Source organism: Condylura cristata, unplaced genomic scaffold (genome assembly GCF_000260355.1).
Source record: "Condylura cristata isolate star-nosed mole 26May11 unplaced genomic scaffold, ConCri1.0 scaffold00021, whole genome shotgun sequence".
Classification (NCBI taxonomy): domain Eukaryota; kingdom Metazoa; phylum Chordata; class Mammalia; order Eulipotyphla; family Talpidae; genus Condylura; species Condylura cristata.
This window is the reverse complement of record NW_004567122.1, coordinates 18,389,283-18,409,147: the sequence shown is the minus strand read 5'-3', so window position 1 is coordinate 18,409,147 and position 19,865 is coordinate 18,389,283. Positions and strand designations below refer to the sequence as shown.

The window sequence follows — 19,865 nt, the reverse complement described above, 5'->3', positions numbered from 1 at the left end:
TCTTGAGGAAACATCTTCACAAATACCAGAAATAGTAATTCATAAACCATATTTATAACATCTTCAGCGCACATTCTCTCCACAGAGAATTTCTATCAGCTACAAGCTAGAAGGAGATGATGTTTATTGAAAAACTATGGTAAAAACAATCGGTAGGATTCAAATCTAGATTCTCTGCAGTCACCTTCTAGTAGTTTCTCAGTGTGGGGTGAACTCCATGTGCTGGGCAGTTTGCCCATAAGTGTGCTAGGTACAGGTGTAGTCCCTGTTCTCTAGGGCTGTAGTCTACACAGCAGAGACAGGCACACTGTATAGATATGTGGAGTAAAAGGTAAAGGGGCCATGGATTGGAGTAAGACAAATTCACTTCAGCAGTGTTTAGTCACAGTAAACACTGCTTTGTTCGCCTATAGCATTCCGCACTCCTGTTCAGATGGGGATTCTCCTCATTGAGTCTGAGGTGAAGAACACTGCCATCTTATGCTTGTGGCCTTCTGGGGGGCTCCATGGCTGCCAGCCGGCGTGGGTGGGGGGGTGCACTAGGAGACCTTAGGGACAGGACTGGAAGTGGTATACACCATTTCACTCACTTTCCTTTCATCAAACTCAGGCACTGGGCCACACCTAAAACTAAGTGATAGAGGGGCCTGAAAGTATCTAGCTGTGGATTGTGGCAGGAAAAGAAAGTGTGACTTCTGGTATGTTTCCCCTGGTAGGAGGAATGATCAGTGGGCCCAGGGGAGGGTTGGCTGCTTGGGTGTCTTGCAGGGAATTAAGGAGGATTTCTAGATCATGCCTGACATTGTCCCGGTTTGACCCTAATTCATTAAGAATCTTAATGAATTAATATTCTTGGGGATCTGGACAGTTAAGAAAGAATCTTGAGATTCTTTCAGGGGAATTAAAAAGTGACACAAAAAATGGTGCAAGAAACTTGTTTAGGCGAGAGGGTGGGAAGGGAGTGAACTGGAGATGAGGAGAATGTCATTCCAGTCAGTGCCCCTGCCTGGAGGCAAAGTTACAGGATATCAGAAAGCAGAGCCAGAAGCAAAGTACGCAAGGAGATTTTAGTGCAGCACCAGGATTAACTCTTTGATAAGGTGGCCAGAAAACACTGGACACCCCTTGACTGATGGTGGAAAAGGCCATCAGTAAAGAAGCCAGAAGAAAGCGGGACACACAGAGGTATGAGGCCCTTGCCCCACCGCCTGACTTCCTCACATTAATTATAGCACTCAGGCGTCCTTGGGGCTTTGGCCCACCATAGTCCCCTCAGCCTCGAGTACCCTGTGACCTCCAGGCTTCCCTTTTGGACGGTTAATTCACATTTCCAAAGTAATTTCTATTTGGTTGCTTTTGCTTTCTCAGGGGCCCCATCCTTAGAGCAGTGAGATGAGATGAGGGGTAGGATGATGGATCCTGGCAACTGGTTGACCTAAGACTAGCTCTGTGCTTGTGTATCTCTGAGGTAGAATTTGTGGTAGGGTGGGTGTAGTGAAAGTTACATAGAGGAGACAGTGGAATAAGGAGTCTCCTCTCTAAGAAGAAAAAAAAAATTGTATGTAAGCTCGATTTAAAGTTTTGGGTTACTGGGTTTGCCTGTGTTGCTTTTATGACTAGTTTACAGACTGCTGATACACAGAATTTGGACCAGGTCTCAGCCAAAATATGGTTGATTCCATAGCACCAAATCGATTCTCTGTGTATTACCTATAGATGCACAATAAATCCCTGCTGGGCCTGCCCAGGTCTCTGGGGACGCTTACTTGTTAAGTTGCTACAAGAAATAATAGAACACGGTGGCTGTAAGATCCTTGTGAGATCAGGGCTCCTGTGTCTTGTAGACATAAGGGGCACAAGTTCTAGAATGCAGACCTTGTTCTTACTAAACATCTCACAGGTAATATACCTATCTGATTGATTGATTGTATGTATGTCAGTATTTAAAACAAAGCCTAATACAAATAGGAAAACCCTGCACACAGAGTACATTCCAACCCATCTCTTGCAGTCAGTCGTCTACTGTATTCTCTTAACTTCATTGGTAATACTCTTCAGATATTTTTCAAATATAAATGTTACGGGCAGGCATTACTTCTCTGGAAAAGGACTGTTCCCAGGTCATGGATAGAGAACGAGGATAATAAAGCCCATAGTCTGGCTGAGAACATGAAGGGGAAGAGGATTTGTAGAGAGTATCTCAGGTGCTTAGCTCATGGTACCAACTTTGAAACAAGAAATGTGCATAGAAAAAGAAACTGCAATTCTTTGGGGCCGGGGGTGTGGAGAGCAGGGGCCGGGGCCATATAGATTTGTTTCCAATTTAGGTAGGTGAGAAGCTTAACTATGCCCAGACTTTTGAAATTCATCTTCCTACATTGAAAGGATTCATTTCATTTTGGTCACTTAAATGCCTTTGGAAAGTATTCTATTTTGTATGACCGTGGTTTACAAACTGTTCAAGATGTCTTCCTCAAATTGATAAACCATTCACATTTTTTCAGACTAACACACCTCCCTGTACTTGGCCCCTCACAATAAGATGTTGTCTAAACACAGACTTCCTTTCAAAGAAAGGATATACTTTGTAGTTTATATGAGAAGCATTCCTTTAAGCCTCCTTTGCAATGTAGAGAGGCAGACTTGGCTGTGTAAACATGTGCTTGTGTATATTCTAGGCAGATAGTGAATTCTAGACAGAAATACTCTGCGGCATTGTGAAGCGACTTGTACATAAAGAAAAATAGACACAAGCACACGTATTTAATTAGCACTGCTTGATGGAGACCGTTCAAAATCTCCCCGGGAGTACAGCTTTTATTTTGAGCATTTTAAATGTGTGGGCTTCTAGAAAAATAAGACTGACTTATTGAGCCGCTTTGAAGTTGAAAATGTACTTTTCTTCACAGGATTTTATTCCCACTGAGTGCTAATAATGATGATAAATATCGCTCTCACTGAGATAAGAGGTCTGCTTGTCTGCCTTCTAGAAATAGTATCAGGCAATGTAAATAGTGTTACAGTGTGAAAGGTGCAACCTGAGTCGAGCCTTTGTGACAGATAACCAATGATAAGTTGTTTGTTTGGGGCCCCTTCTTTTGCTCTGAGCCCCCAGTTTCTGAGTTCCCTTTTGAGCCCCCAATTTTGGTTCTCAGCGTCTCTGGCGTGCTGCGTCGAGCGGCGCACTGCAGCGAGGGCTGTGGTGGGCAGATGCTAAATGCAGCCTTTTGCCTTACGGATGGGCCCGGTTGATGTACGGAATCAGCCAGGGCAGCCAGCCTTCTCGCAGGAAGACCCCGGGCTTGGCCACGCATCCCCACCGCACCTTGCAGCCAGCCACCCTGACGCAGCCCGTCGCCTCTCGAAGCCCCTTTATCTCCCAGGCCGCTGCGGCGCTCCTCCGGGTGGCCGCCCTCGGCCCAGCCAATCAGACGCGAGCGTTCCCAGCGGGCGCTGGCCAATCAGCAGCCAGTATTCGCTGGAAAGGCGAACCCCTTAGGGGGAAAGCAATAACAAAAGCCTTTCACTGCAGACAAATGTTAAGTGTCTGTGCAGACTTTTCCTGTTTTTAATTTTATTACTGCAAGAATGGAGGGTTTGTCGTTTCTTTCATGTTTCCTTTCAAGCAATTTTAATTATACATTTGTGCTACATCAGGGACACTCTGGAACGCAGCGATTCAGCCTAGTGCATCTAAAGCTAAAATGCAGTAACCTTCTGGCAATACAGATATATTTCTGCACCATAAATATAGCTGACATGTTAAAGAATTTTAAGCAGCTGCAAAGGTCTTTGACACCATACACGGTGCCCCAGAGAGCAGATGATGAGAAACCCAGCCCAGTCTTCTTCCCCTGCACCTCTTCTCTCGAACCCCTCCCTTTTCCTGAAGGGATGTGCTCCGAAAGAATCCTTTCCACCAATTGTTCTGCCTTTGCAAATTTTGACCAAATGCCTAATTGTCATTGGTTCTCATTTCTATGAATTTTTATGCTCACTGGCTTAAAACAATTCTGAAGGAACCATAATGGAATCACTGCCCATTTGAGGGCTTTGCTCCTTTCTAGCCCCCCACCCCTCCACTACTGCTACAGAGAGTAAATTCAGATGTCACCTAAGTATAGTAACATAGACCATGTGGGAAACAATTTTTAAATCTCTTTATGAGACTTTTGAAAGATAATTTTCCTTCCCCATGACTTGAGTTCCAAAATATATTTTACCTGCCACTAAAATATTCTCTAGGAAATGTCTTACCTTGTGAGCCATCGCTTGCCATAAAGGAGTGAAAAACTAGTTTTCTGTAACAGTCAAAATGGCAGGGAGCAATGAGCAGACCGGCTAGAAGTAGACACTGAGTAATGTCTCTGGCTGTTCCCAGAAAAAATTGGGAGGATGGGGGGGGCGGGGAGGGAGGTTAAGTACAAAGATGAAAACAATGGTTGCCTTAAACATTTCACTTCTTTATCCTCATTTATGTAACCTCAGAATGTAGGTCCATTTAAGAAGGGCTTTAATGGGGTAATTAAAAATATGTGTGTATGTGTGTGTGTGTATTTAGCACTTGTCCTCCGAAGAAATAAGAGGATGTTATATTTTTTTTCATAGTGACATTCAGTATACTAAGTGCACTTAGGTTTAGTAATTTACAGATACTGTGTTAAATTGTCTGTCTGCAAAGCAGTTGGGAAAAGCAGAATGACTTGCAGGAAACAAGTGTGTTAGTTTTGAGATTTTTTTTTTCTAATCCTCTGAGGCAAATGCTTACTAAAGTTGATTCTACAGATAACCCCACGAGCAAACCTATTGTGCACATTTATTTTCTTGAGAGGGCTATTTTCAGCATCTTTAATATGTAACAAGACCAAAGAGTGAAACAGATAGGGTACCAAGGCCGATTCTTGTCTTAGAAGCCAGAGAGGGAGGATTAGCCGATTGTTTGCTATCTAGACTCTAGGCCTCTGCTTTCCCCACCACATGTATTTTTATGCACCACATCATTTTTTTTCCCTAAAGAAAAAATACCATTCTATTATCCTGTTGAATTGGAAACAAAGCCGATTCCTTTCAGTCACCTTCTGGTTTAAGCACTGGTAACGGGCGCTTAGTTTATGTTGGCTGCTTGCCAAACGAAAGCAATTATGTGTAATAATAGAAAAATTAAGAGGTGAGTGTTGCTGTTTTACAGCAGGACATGGCAAAAACCATTTCCTTCTGTCAGCAGTATCTTGACTAGACTCTCACGCAGTCTTACCCTTTTGTACCACACGTGCATGTTCATGGGCAAACACACACACACACACACAAACACACACACACTCCTCTCTCCCTCCCCCCATCTCTCTCTCTCTCTCTCTCACACACATACACACACACACGCAGTTTCCTGTGGGTTTTCACTTGAGGTCACTGAAACCAAAAAGAGGAAGAATATAAACCACAGCTTTTGAAAGCAAGTGAGAATAGAACTTTGCTGGTAAAAATAATAATAATAACAATAAATGAACTGGAAATAGTGTAATCGGTGCTAACCAATTTCATTCCCCACTTTCGCAGGTGTCCTAGTGGTCAATGTCACGTGGAGGAACAAAACTTACGTAGGGACCCTACTGGACTGCACCAAGCACGACTGGGCCCCTCCCAGGTACGCGTGGGGCCTTTCATTTCAGCCTCTGTTTTCTCTCCTCTTTCTCTTCTTGCTCTCTCCTCACTCCCGCCCCCCTTTCTTGGCAAGGAAACAGCACAGAGCGATTAATAATACATAAAAGTCTGCTTGTAATTGAAACCAGGCAAAAGAGAAATGAGCAATTCAAGATGGAACACAGCAAAATGCAGATGCAGGGTTTCTTTTCTATCAGGAAATCTCTTCTCACTGCCCTTTTTTCCCCTTTGTGTTCTTCTTGTCTCCAATGGGAATTTGAACTGGATTTGAAGCAAGCTCTCTGGGCTGTTTTCTTAGGAAAAATGTAAGCCTTCGGTAGCCTTCCCCTTGCGATGTGGCTGCTGTCCATAGAGTAGGTGCCTTTTCCTTACCTGGCCTCAGCCTCAAGCTGCCTGGTGCTGACTGCTGTTTGCCGCTCGTGTGCCTTGTGAGTCCACCTGGCTCTTCTGGGGATGCTCCTTTTGACATGTGTTACTTGTTTCCCCAGGTTCTGTGAGTCTCCCACCAGCGACCTGGAGATGAGAGGGGGCCGGGGCAGAGGGAAAAGAGCCAGGTCCACCGCAGCCGCCCCCGGCTCGGAGGCCAGCTTCCCAGAATCCAGAGGGCTGCAGAACAAGAACAGAGGCGGGGCCAATGGAAAAGGGAGGCGTGGCAGCCTCAACGCCAGTGGGCGAAGGACACCCCCAAATTGTGCCGCTGAGGACATTAAAGCCAGCCCCTCTTCCACCAACAAACGGAAAAACAAGCCTCCCATGGAGCTGGACCTGAACTCCAGCTCTGAGGACAATAAGCCCGGGAAGCGTGTCCGCACAAATTCTAGAAGCACTCCCACCACCCCTCAAGGGAAGCCAGAGACTACTTTTTTGGACCAAGGCTGCTCTTCTCCAGTGTTAATAGATTGTCCCCACCCAAACTGCAACAAAAAGTACAAGCACATTAACGGCCTGAGGTACCACCAGGCTCACGCACACTTAGACCCAGAGAACAAGCTGGAGTTTGAGCCTGACAGTGAGGACAAGATCTCGGACTGCGAGGAGGCTCTGAGTAACGTGGCCCTCGAATGCAGCGAGCCAAGCACAAGTGTTTCAACCTATGACCAGGTGAAAGCCCCTGCCTCCCCGGGCCCTGTGAACCCTCCCGGGACCCCCAAAGGCAAGAGAGAGCTCATCAGCAACGGCCCAAGTTCTGTTATCGGTTCTAAAGCTGGGAAGAATTCAGGCAAAAAGAAGGGCCTGAACAGCGACCTGAACAACCTGCCTGTCATCTCCAACATGACAGCCACGTTGGACGGCTGCTCAGCAGCGGCCGACGGTAGTTTGGCCGCCGAAATGCCCAAATTGGAGGCAGAAGGATTAATCGACAAGAAAAATCTGGGAGACAAAGAAAAGGGCAAGAAAGCTAATAATTGCAAAATGGACAAAAACCTGTCTAAACTGAAAACTGCCCGGCCCATCGCCCCCGCCCCCGCCCCCACGCCCCCACAACTAATCGCGATCCCCACTGCAGCCTTCACCAGCACCACCACGGGGACCATACCTGGACTGCCCTCCCTCACCACAACGGTTGTTCAGGCCACACCAAAGAGCCCTCCGTTAAAACCCATTCAGCCAAAGCCCACAATTATGGGGGAGCCCATCACCGTGAACCCAGCTCTCGTGTCACTCAAAGACAAGAAGAAAAAGGAGAAGCGGAAGCTCAAGGACAAAGAAGGGAAGGAGACAGGAAGCCCGAAGATGGATGCCAAGCTCGGGAAACTGGAGGACGCCAAGGGGGCCGGGAAAGATTTATCGGGGCATTTTTTAAAGGATCATCTCAGCAAGAACGAAGGGCTGCCCAACGGACTGTCGGAGTCTCAAGAGAGCCGCATGGCCAGCATCAAAGCGGAGGCCGATAAGGTTTACACGTTCACGGACAACGCGCCCAGCCCTTCCATCGGCAGCGCCTCGAGGATGGAGTGCAGTCCGCTGGTGAACGGGCAGGCGCCCATGACCCCCCTGCACGTGTTGACCCAGAACGGGGCGGAGGGCTCGGTGGGCAAGACAAGCAGCCCCGCCTATTCAGACATCTCAGATGCGGCTGACGACGGCGGTTCTGACAGCAGGTCCGAGGGCATGAGGTCCAAGGCCAGCTCGCCCTCAGATGTCATCTCTGGCAAGGATGGCGTTGTAAAAGGGCATTCTTTGACGACAGCACAATCATCTCAGATGAAAGAGTCCCATTCTCCCTACTACCATGGCTACGAGCCTTACTACTCCCCAAGTTACATGCACCCGGGCCAGGTCGGTGCCCCCGTGGCTGGGAACGGTGGGAGCGCACCGGGAATGAAGATCAAGAAGGAGTCTGAAGAGGATGTGGAAAAGAAAGACAAGGCAGAGCAGTTAGAGGCCAAGAAAGCGGAGCATAACCCGGCACCCTTGCAGCCGCAGCACCAGTCCGTGATCACGCAGCGACATCCTGCCCTGGCGCAGTCGCTGTACTACGGCCAGTATGCCTACGGGCTCTACATGGACCAGAAGTCTCTGATGGCCACCAGCCCTGCCTACAGGCAGCAGTACGAGAAATACTACGAAGACCAGAGACTGGCAGAGCAGAAAGTGGCCCAGACTGGGAGAGGAGACTGTGACAGGAAAAATGAGCTCCCCTTGAAAGAGCTGGGCAAGGAGGACAGTAAACAGAAAAACGTGCCATCAGCCACAATCTCAAAAGCTCCCTCTACTCCGGAGCCTAACAAAAACCATTCTAAACTAGGGCCGTCAGTGCCTAATAAAACTGAGGAGACAGGTAAATCGCAGCTTCTCTCCAATCACCAGCAACAGCTTCAGGCCGACAGCTTCAAAGCTAAGCAGATGGAAAACCACCAGCTTATTAAAGAGGCTGTAGAAATGAAATCTGTCATGGACTCTATGAAGCAGACAGGTGTAGACCCAACCTCGAGATTTAAACAAGTAAGATTGTGGAGCGTGGCCCCCTCAGGGAGAGAGCAGTCTGAGACTTGCACATGTCTGGGCTTGATCTGATTAGACTTCTCCACAGGCAGTAAATCGAGGGTGCATTAGAATTGCCCCCTCTCCTCTTGGGGAATATTTTAAAAGATTCTCTCAGGAGCGATTGCGTCCCTCTAAAAATGTAGAACGTGTTTACTTTTCATGTCGTAGAGTAAAACAAACCACAGACACACGTTTCGCAAGATCCTGTTCCTGGCCATCAACTGAGTCTGGGTCCTTCATTTCCTAGAGTCCAAAGTGACATGGCCACCAAGCCTGAACTCTACACTACTTGTCCTTCTGTGTTCCCAAGTTTCAGTTGCCGTCTCTTGTAATATCACTGGGCCCTGACCCCTCTCAGAGGGTCCCATTCCCCACCCCTCTCAGACGTCTTTCTCCCCATCTCTGAGTAGGCGGCGAGATTTGTTTTACCCTCCACGTTAAAGGCCTCAAAGCAGAGCCCAGTGCCATGCCTTGGGAGCACTTCTGGGAGGATGGGCCTCAAGCAGGTGAGCCCCACAGTTGGCCAGCCTGAGGTCACACGTGCCAGCACAGGAAGCCGGTCACCATGAAGCCACACACGTGCTAGCCCTGTCAGACAGCCTGAAGCACTTCAGCCCCCCGGCGTATTCATTCTGGTATTTTTGGCGCCCTCCTCCCATCCCACTCTCGTGAATCATTGCAATAGAATCCTTTCTTCGTACCAGTTCTTGAATTTTGACTCAGCAATTAAATGCCCAGAGGGCTTATTCTGTGAACAGGCTGGAGGCCCCAACATTATTTAGTTTGCTCACTTCCTGACCCCTGGATTCAGGCCGTGGCTTCACAGGGCCCCATTATAACTGTCCAGTTTGGGAGGGTTTATTACAGATGGCTTGCTTTGTTTTCGTGTTAGAAAAGCCACAATGTGTGCCGTTAAATTGAAATTTTGTCTTGATTAGGATTTTAGCGAAATGAGACGTGAGTCAAGCAATTAAACCTCAGCTGCAGTTGATGAGGAACATATATTAGGAAACACTCTTTTCCCCCAAATGATATTGATAAAATACTTAAATTTATTATTATTACATTGGAGTTTTAGAAATTGTTGTTTTACCTACGTGTGATATCAAGAAATGAGGGTGAGATGAAATGTGTCTGAGGATGTTATTTAATGTTGAGAAATGACGTCCAAGGCCCGTCCCTGAATTCCTGGAGACCTAGGGTTGAATCCCAGTCTTTCAGTGGACAAGTGCGACCTCGGTGTTATGTGAAGATGAAATCTTTAGTCTTGGTCTTCTGGAAGAGGGGCTGATGATACTGTCTTCCTCAGACATTATTAATTTGTGAGAGAAGGAGATGAAGCTCTTACTCTTAGCACACTGATAAGTGTTAATTTAGGATTCAAAGTAACATGCCATCCTGTCGATTAATGGGTTTTTCTTAAAAGCTGAAATCTTAAAAATGTTTTTCTTTAAATCAGGATCCAGATGCAAGGACATGGCATCACTATGTATATCAGCCCAAATACCTGGATCAGCAAAAGTCAGAAGAACTTGAGAGAGAAAAGAAATTAAAAGACGATAGTCCCAGGAAAACTCCCAATAAAGAGAGTGGTGTGCCCAGCCTTCCGGTGTCACTAACGAGCATTAAAGAGGAGCCCAAAGAGGCTAAGCGCCCCGATTCTCAGTCCATGGAGGAGAACAAGCTGAAAAATGATGATCGCAAGACTCCTGTGAACTGGAAGGACTCTCGGGGGACGAGAGTGGCAGTGTCTTCACCCATGAGTCAACATCAGTCCTACATACAGTACTTGCATGCTTATCCTTACCCACAGATGTATGACCCCAGCCACCCTGCATACCGGGCTGTCTCTCCTGTCCTGATGCACAGTTACCCCGGTACGTGTTGTGGGCACTCGCTATTTTGGAGGGAAGAGGTTATGAGAAAATGTTAGTGGTTAAAAACTCAGGGGTGTCATTTGTTTGGCTTGTTTTCATGCTGCTGAAAGTCTCTACAATGAAACATTTCATGTAAGGTGTTTGTTTTTTTTTTTTTTCCCCAGATGAAATGTCGAGGCCTCAGCTGTAGCCTCCATAGTTTCTGATGATCTTACTGTAGCTGTTAGACTGACAGATACTTTATTGCCGATGAAAATATTCTAAGCACTTACTGTCATAATCATTATAGTTACTATTCCTTTCACTTAAGCAGACACATAAATGTATGAAATGGCTGTAAGCTCAACTCTGTTTATAACCTCTGTTCATCAGGATGAATTAACTGGGAGAAGAAAATGAAAGAACCTAGATATGGTTTAACTATGATGTAGCCCATTCTTAATGTAATCCCCTATTTTAACATCTCTGACTCTTATCCCTCATTCATGGAATCCATATGATTTTTTTTTTTTAAAGATGTAGCTCATAACTTGATGTGGCATTTGTTGTTTATCTACAGGGGCCTATCTCTCTCCAGGATTTCATTATCCTGTTTATGGGAAGATGTCAGGGAGAGAAGAGGCAGAGAAAGTCAATACCAGCCCTAGCATCAACACGAAAACAACCACTGAATCTAAAGCACTGGATTTGCTCCAGCAGCATGCCAACCAATACCGCAGCAAATCTCCTGCTGTAAGTCTCCTTTTGTTGTTGTTTAAAAGTACTGTGTTTGGGGGGAGGAAAGGGAATAAGCTGCAGAACACTCTCGATATAGAAATGGTTTTGGAACCCAGCTGTGATTTGAGGATGCGATTTTATCCTAATGCACAAATAATGGAATGCTGAAAAGTTAAGATGCTTTCACACGTGAAAAAAAAAAAATCGTTAAAGTATGTATGGTGGAAGCAAGCTTTTCTGTTGCGAAGTCCAGTATATCCTCCCTACGTAGCGTGGGTACTTGCTGCGTCGGCATTTAAACTCATAGGAACAACCAATGTTGATGCATCGATATTTTTTTTTTTTAATTTTTTTTAAAGATTTATTTATTTGTACATGCAGAACTGGGGTACAGGCCAGAGGCTCAGGGGCGGTGAGAGGATTCATCAGAGACAGAGTGGGGAGCAGAACAGGCAGATCGATGAAGTACACTGCTGAGGGGAGCAGCGGGCGGGTCAGGAGAGGTCTGCCGCGCCATGTGGGTCACCTCCGGGGCAGGTGGGGATTGAACTCATGCGGAAGTGTCCTTAGCTTCTCAGTGCTGTGCTTTAACCCGCTGTGCCACCAGGGAGGGCCAATGCAGCGATATTTTTGATGCAAGACGTATGGTCTTCTCCTGTTCCACTTGGCTGAGGGGGGTTGTTTGCATCTGCTCTTTTTTTGGCCTCGAGTCATTTTCAAGTCCCCATAAGTCCCTGAAGCAATACAAAGATGGCTCCTCCACCCAAAAAGGGGGTTACTGATTGCCCTGGCTGTGAGGAGAGAAGCAAGAGAACGTGGCAGAGCTTGCTAGGAAGCCTGGAATACATTAAATTGTAGGATCTGTGATGTTAATTAGTCCCCCAGAGACTCTACAGAAAGTAGAACAGGTGATTCATTTATCTTTTCCTGTGAGAACTCTTTGGGAGACAAATACAGGCTAGTGAGAAAGTTCTCCTCTCACAGTCATCTGAGGAAAACCTTGATGCCTCTCAGTTGCTTTTGGTGGAGAGTTCTTCAGTGTGGACTTTATTCTAACTGAAACCACTGCTTGCCTCTTGAAATGACTGTTGATTAATAAAGAATTTTAAGTACCTAACACATACTGCTGGGGGGAGACACAGGTGGTCTAGTGCTCATGAGAGCTGGTTTTCAGAGGCTTAAGGGCGGAATCTCTTTTCTGTTGCAGCCTGTGGAAAAGGCTACAGCTGAGCGGGAACGGGAAGCAGAAAGGGAGAGGGACCGCCACTCCCCCTTCGGCCAGCGGCACCTGCATACACATCACCACACCCACGTTGGCATGGGCTACCCGCTCATCCCTGGTCAATATGACCCTTTTCAAGGTCAGCAGCTCTTCTTTACTTCGCTTTTGTTCATTCTGCTTTGAAAACTGGTTGCCAAAACTGCCTTCGTTGTCTTAAAAATAATTGAGTTTCGAGCGAAGTCTACAGATGGTTTGCAACACCTCTTTTCTAGTCTTTTCTAGTGACACAACTAAGGCTATTCCTGCATTTTTGTATTCTAGAGCGACATGAAATGGCTGCCACTTTATAATTGTCCCTGGTTGATAGTATCAGTGGCTTACTGTTATCTCACAGACAGAGGGTGGTGGCTCCTGTCTGGGGCGCTGAATATAACAATCAGGAGATCTGATAGCGACTTTCAGGGAAACCGGAGGAAAGGGAGGGATGGTGGGGAGCTTCGGTTGAAGTACTCATATCCTGACTTCCACAGGCCTTTGGATTTGTTTCTTTCCCAGGCATGTGATGGGAACACCGTCATAACATGATGTGATTTGCCACTTCTCAGGGACTCTTCATAGCCTTTCACTGCTCTTACTCTTGCACTGAACACACAAACTTTTTTTTAAAAACAGATTTATTTATTTATGCGTACAAAACTGGGTACAGACCACTGGTGCAGGGGTGGTGAGAGACTGAGTGGGGAGCAGAACAGGCTGACTGACGAAGCACACTGCTGAGGGGAGCAGCGGGTGGGTCAGGAGAGATCTGCTGCGCCATGTGGGCCACCTCCAGGGCAGGGATCGAACTCGCACTAAAACAGCTGCAGCCAGCTTGCAGTGCTGCATCCTAAACCACTGCGCCACCAGGGAGGACCCAGAAACATTTTTTAAGAAGTCATAAAGTTGACATGAGGGAGACTTTGATTCATGGTATTTTACTGGGACATGTGCCATTTGTCTCAACTCACATCACTTTATAGAGCTACTTGCTATGTTCGTCAAGTAAGGCAGCCCTAGCAAAATACCAGACTGAATGGCTGTAAACAACAGAAATTTATTCTCTCACAGAATGGGAGGCTGGGAGTCTGAAATGAGGGTGCCAGACTGGTCAGTTTCTGGGGAGAACTTTCTGCCCCCCTTGCAGGGACTAGCAACTTGCTTTGCCCCCACATACCTCTCCTCGGTGTGCACAGGAAGGGGACATAGGGAGGAGGGGACCTGCTCTCTTCTCAGGAGAACACTAATCCAATACAGGCCCTACCCTTATGACCTCATTTAACCTAGATTACTTGCTAACAGGTCTTGGCTCTACGTATAGTCACACTGGGAGTTGGGGCTTTCACGTAGTAATTTTGCAGGGACCCAGGCCAGACCACAGTGTTTGCCAAGTTAGTTCCCACTCTCCTTTGTACACAGAAGACACTGTGTGCAGGCATTTCCAAAAGTGGCAAGTGCCGGGTAAAGGTGAGAGGTGTTTTTGTTTAGTCATGTAACTTGGTATCAGCTGTTGCTGTTGAGACACAGAAGGAGAGAGCGATCTTCCCTAGGTTTGCTCTTGTGTCCTCTTTTTTCCCAGGGTTTGTATAGAATTAAACATAATTCAGTAGGAGAGTCAATCTCATGTGGAGCTATTACATTCTCTAACTGCTCTTTCTCTTGGGTAAAATGTAAGGCTCTTTCTAAGTTTGATTCACAAGTTCTGTATATTTTTTTAGGATACACTGCATTCTGTCACTGAGAAAACATTCAAGTGATAAAGTTAGCAAAGTATTATCTTCTAAGCAAATAGCATGTCGCCTCTGTAATTCACTGTGACTTGATTGCTGTTGTTACCAGGGACCTGTGATTTCCTCCAGGCTTCCCCCTCATGACACCATTTAGTGCCATGTGGAGCTGTAGAGTTGGAATGACACACACTCTCTGAATACCTATTTGGACAGCCACAGATATTCAGTCAAGAGTTATTGCTTAGGCCAGATGGTTCCGTTCATATGCGTGTTTGGGAAACAACTAATTACAGCTACTGGGGTGGTGAGAGGATTCACCAGAGACAGAGCGGGGAACAGAACAGGCAGATGGACAAAGTACACTGCTGAGGGGAGCAGCGGGTGGGTCAGGAGAGGTCTGCCGTGCCATGGGGGTCGCCTCCGGGGCCTGCATCGAACTCGCACTGAGGTGGCTGCACAGTGCTGCGTCCTGACTGGTTGTGCCACGGGGAGGGTCCTGCATCTCATACCTTTCTGCCAGTCAAGGAAGCCTTGCCTTTCCCCCCCAGGCTTGACCTCTGCTGCCCTAGTTGCCTCTCAGCAGGTGGCTGCCCAGGCATCTGCATCGGGAATGTTTCCTGCACAAAGAAGGTGAGTGTCTTCTGCATTTTCAGTCAGCTTTCTGCATCCGGAGGGAGCTTAATGTATGAGATGAAGAGAGATTAGACCTTTTAGACCCAAAACTTAGCTCCTCAGGGTTTTGTGTTTTATTGAACGTGCTGATTATGCCACAACGGGTCTCCACATGCAACTTCTCTTTGTGAACCTTTACTCCTCAGCAGTATGAAACATACTTTGAAACAGTTGAGAGTTTCCTAGGTTGTTGTCCTCTCAGCTTTGTGAATTAATGGAGTCACCATTAGTTTATTATGTTTAAAAAATACATGTGCAAAGGGAGAAACTTAACTTTCATAGCACTAAAGGTAATGTTTGTCCTTTGATGTATTTAGTGATCCCTTAAGTAAGTTACTTTTCACCATATTTATCATTACCTTTGTGTTTGTTCACTTTCTGTGGAATTGAATCCCAGGAATTGAATTGAATTAAAATAACCTCACCACTCAAGTAGCTTTTATGTTTTCATTGTCAGAAGTGCCTAGAACCTGGTGCTAAGGTTTTCTTTTCTTTTGCAGAGAATAACAAGATTGGATGTGTACGTTGTCATGTGACTGGATCACATGGGGAAGCGCTTTATACAGACATCAGTTCCATGGTGTTAATTTGAAATGCCTTAATGGCAGGCAAAAACCAGTCATTTCATTTTTGTAAATTACAGATTTTATCACAGAGTAACAAATGTTGCTGTAATTAAACTTCTGTTTTATATATATATACGTATACATATATGTATATATACATATATATATATATATTCTTTACTTTTTGTATCAGTAACCAGGCTCGCACACACAGGGTCTGCTGCCAAGTCGCAAACCACTCAGTAAAGGAAATAAAAAAATGTATTTGTCATGTTGAAAAGTGTTAGCCACAAAAGGCTGCTTACTTTCTATTCCTTTTCCTTTTAAATTGTAAATAAATAATGTTATGTATCAGTGTGCCTGAACCTTGCATATCCTTCATATATTTCCCGAAAGCCCCTCAGAAAGGCTAACTGTGATGATGACACTTTGGTACAATTAGATGTCTATTTGGTGGCTCCTGTTAAAGACGCATCAGTGTAAAATGTTCCTGTAGTCACTGTTTGTACTTGTGTATTGTGGAAAATTACTTTTCGAAGGCATGGGGTTGCCAGTACCACAAAAACTGTGTTGTATATAATGTAAAGATTAAAATGGGGAAATAATGAGCATCTGTGAATAATGAAGTGTCATTTTTTGATAATCTTGAATGGCAAATAACCCAATAGCCTGCATACCAGAGACATCTGTGATTGTTCTATTACTTGAATAGTCCTGCAGTTCTTTTCTTTTCTTCTTCTTCTTTTTTTTAATGTTTACAATTATCCAGTTTTAGAAGAGAGAGACTTTAACGCCATTGCCTGGTTACTTGTTTTATGCTGTAATCTAGTTTATTTTATGTAAAATGTATATTGAATGCTTTCCTTTTTTATACCTGCCTTAAATAATTTGGCAATCAGAATTAAAAAGGTTTTTTTTTTTATAATGGCTTCTTGTCTGTCTCATGTTTTTTCTAGCTGATTGATAGTGATTTTAATTTTCAAAAAAAACATTTCTTAATGTTTTAAATGTCCTGTGCGTAAGATAGAGAATACAGATAACTGACATTTCTTGTATGATACATAGCTACCACAACCACATAGTATATTTAAAATGGTGGGTATAGGCAGAATAGATGGTAGATACGAGTTTATGATATGGAATGATACCCCAAAGATTCGGTTTCATGGCATATGGACAGTGCTTAACTGTATGAAAATGTGCAAAAAGGGGATCAGCTAGCCATTTATTTGGCTTGTCATTAAGTAGCATATTCTTTGCCAGATGTACAGAATGACTACATTCCTCACTTCCTCTATTCCTCCCTCTCTTCAAACTACTATTTTATTTATCGTGTCTGTATTACAAGGTGCAGAGATACAGCAGTGAACAAAGCAGACAGAAATACCTGTTTGTGAAAGATAGCTTGCATTTTCTAGTAGGTGGGGTAAACATTTTTTATTATATATAATAAAGTATATAATACTTTGAACACACTAGATAAATAGTATGATATCTGGTAAAGACAATATAAATAAGTGGTGATAAAAATAAATATCAACAGTTTGGAGAAAAAGAAAGCCAGGGACATTGTAACGGTAAATGGATGTGATGTTAGAGAACACAGGCAATGAGGGAAGTCCCCAAGTGCATTTGGGGGCAAAGATTGGGGGGGGCGGTGGGAGGGGAGAAGAAGAGGTCGTCCTGAGCGAGACTCCTTTGGACTAACCGGTTTCTGTGATTCCTTCCAGCTGTGTTTTTATGATTTTAACATACAGGTAACCCCTTCTTTCACAAAGTGTGTGTTAGCTCCATTTAAGATAAAGACAAACTGAAGCGCCAGTTTGCCTCACGCAAACAGGGTTTTTTGTTTTTTGTTTTCGCTTTTACGACAAAAGCCGTAAAATGTGTCTAGCTTCCGGGGTTCGCTTTGCGGCCGCCACGTAAAGAAGCGGCGAAGAAGCTGCGACAGCCAGGCCGCCGCGCGCCAGCGGGCTCCTCCCTAGGACCTGCTTTACACAGGTGTGTTGTCGCAGCATCCTCGCGCTGCTTGGTGATTTGGGGGTCCGGGAAATAGATGGCATCTCCCCCTCTGAGTTCCTGGTAATGGCGTTTTCGCGTTGTGCCATTTCCCAGGACACTCTGCTTTGGGCGGAGGCCAGACACCGTGCGGACGCTGGTTCAGCCACGCTCTTCACTCAAAAGCTGTGTCAGTGGACAGTCTTTATCGTATAATTTGCTTAGTTTCTTACTCAGAAACCTTTGCTTGACGAATGACTAGGTTTTTGCAAAAAAAAAAAATATTTGTACGCTTTTGCAGAATCATCTTAAAGTAGCATTGAGAGCGGACTGTACAAATTTAGCCCATGGTCTTAAGAGTTCGGTATAACCCAATTTAGTTTTTTTTTTTTTTTTTTAAATATTTATTTATGCATACGGAACTGGGGCCCAGACCCCAGAGATGCAAGGGCGGTGAGAGGATTCACCAGAGACAGAGTGGGGAGCAGAACAGATTAAGACTGAAATCCACTGCTGAGGGGAGCAGCCGGGCCGGTGAGGAGAGGTCTGCTGTGCCCGGTGGGTCACCTCCCTGGCTGGGGATCGAACTGGTGCTGCAGTGGCTGCAGAGAGCTTCATAGTGCTGCGATTTAACCCGTTGCACAACCAGGGAGGGTCCAGTATTTCTTTTGAATTTCATCCAGGTTGTCATTTCTAGTAACTTCCCACCTTAATGTCTTCCCCTATACATAAAACAATATTTAATGTTTCCGTAAATCATTTCTTACCCAATTTTTCCAAGACAATTTTGTCGAGGTTACACTGGTTATATACTCTGAATTTCCATGAACAGCATTGTAAACACTTGAAAATAATCACCACCCAAAGTCTTAATTTCCATCTACTGTTACACAGTTGACTCCCTTTACCCACTTCACCCACCTTTCAATCTGTGTTCTGTATCTTGAGTGGTTTTTGTTGTTAATTGACTTTGTTTCTGTATCAACCGTGATTTATTTCATTAAGCATAATCTCCAGCTCCATCCTTGTAACAATTTGCAATATTTGAATCTCTCTCTCTCTCTCTATATATATATATACATATACACACATACATATACATCTCCTTTAGCCATGGTTCTATACATGAGCATGTAGAATTTCAAAAAATTCTTCATTTTCTTGAAGAATATGACATTTTTCATAGTGGCTATACCAATTTACATTTCCCCAACAATGTACAAAGAACCCCTGTTTACATCCAGACCAGCAGGGGTGGTCTCCACTTTTTGTTCTGATGTGAACTGATATCTGATTGTGGTGTGATTTGCATTCCACTGATAATTAGTGATGATGAAAATGTGTCAGTTGGCCCTGTGTTGGACAAATGTCTATTCAGATCCTCTGGCCTTTTTAAATCAGGTTTTGTTGTTGCATGAATCAAAATTTTTCCAGTTCTGACATTTCTTCATGTATCCGTTAAGACCTGATGTAATTTGCCTTTTACCAGTTAAATGCACATATTTGCTGTGTTAAGAATATGGTTCAGGCCGACCTTGTGGCGCAGCGGTAGCGTGTCTGACACCAAGAATATGGTTCAAGTGTGTCAGCTGGTTGTCTAGATGCTGCAACAGTTCTGAAACTGACCAGACACTTGACATGTTGAAACACACGCCATAACTGGCATCAGCTTAATCTTCACCTGAATTATCACGTTTCTCTTGGCACCTAAGTGACACTATGGATCCCTGATAGTTTCCGAAGTAGTTTTAAGTACATACAAAGCCACTTTTGTCTTTCTGCTGCTAAATGCGGGGTGGGTGCGCATTACATACCCGATTTCCCATCACCTCTAGTCAGGTGTCTGAATAGGTTTGGTATGAAGGGATGTGCCAGGCAGGGTAACTCTGCCTCTATAAGAAACAGGATTGCTGATAAATACAGAGAGCTATGACCAAAAGCACAATATGACTTGTATAGTTTCTCCCCCTAAGTTTTTACTGGCACATTATTCATGACTGATTTACATTAATCACCAGATGAAGTTCTGTTTCTTCCCCTTACTCTCACAGTGTTGTCTTTGCTGATGACAGTAAGAATTGCCAAAGGCCAGAGCTTGCTTATGTTACATGTGCCATTTCTCTAGCTGCCTACATAGTCAGTACTGAATGGTAAATTAAAGATTCCCAAAAGACAAGCATACTTGGCTCCATTATATTACTATGATGAATCTGCCATTAATACGGCTCTAATTGTTTTACTTTTATAGACATAAAATCAGTCCCCTTAGTGACTAATAATAGGGTTTATTGATTTTACTAAACATTATTCATTCCAGGCCTGCTCATATCAGCTTGTCCTGAACATATGCAAAAAGCCTGCAGTGCTGACACAGTGCAAATTAACTTCCTGGAGAAAT

General features: G+C 44.8%; 1 protein-coding gene across 3 annotated transcripts in view; it reads left to right on the top strand.

Annotated features, from left to right (window-relative positions):
- Positions 1-16,395, top strand: part of ZNF608 (zinc finger protein 608) — a 101,122-nt gene extending 84,727 nt beyond the window's left edge. Inside the window, exons 4-10 of one of the 3 annotated variants that reach the window (XM_004686669.1) lie at positions 5,557-5,644; positions 6,150-8,607; positions 10,109-10,526; positions 11,086-11,258; positions 12,451-12,604; positions 14,780-14,861; positions 15,404-16,395. In XM_004686669.1, the coding sequence (XP_004686726.1) occupies positions 5,557-5,644; positions 6,150-8,607; positions 10,109-10,526; positions 11,086-11,258; positions 12,451-12,604; positions 14,780-14,861; positions 15,404-15,410 (3,380 nt within the window). In that variant the 3' untranslated portion in view covers positions 15,411-16,395. The remainder of the gene's footprint in view (positions 1-5,556; positions 5,645-6,149; positions 8,608-10,108; positions 10,527-11,085; positions 11,259-12,450; positions 12,605-14,779; positions 14,862-15,403) is intronic. The other 2 variants (XM_004686670.1, XM_012728023.1) reach the window with 2 other exon arrangements.
- The last annotated feature ends 3,470 nt before the right edge of the window (positions 16,396-19,865 follow it).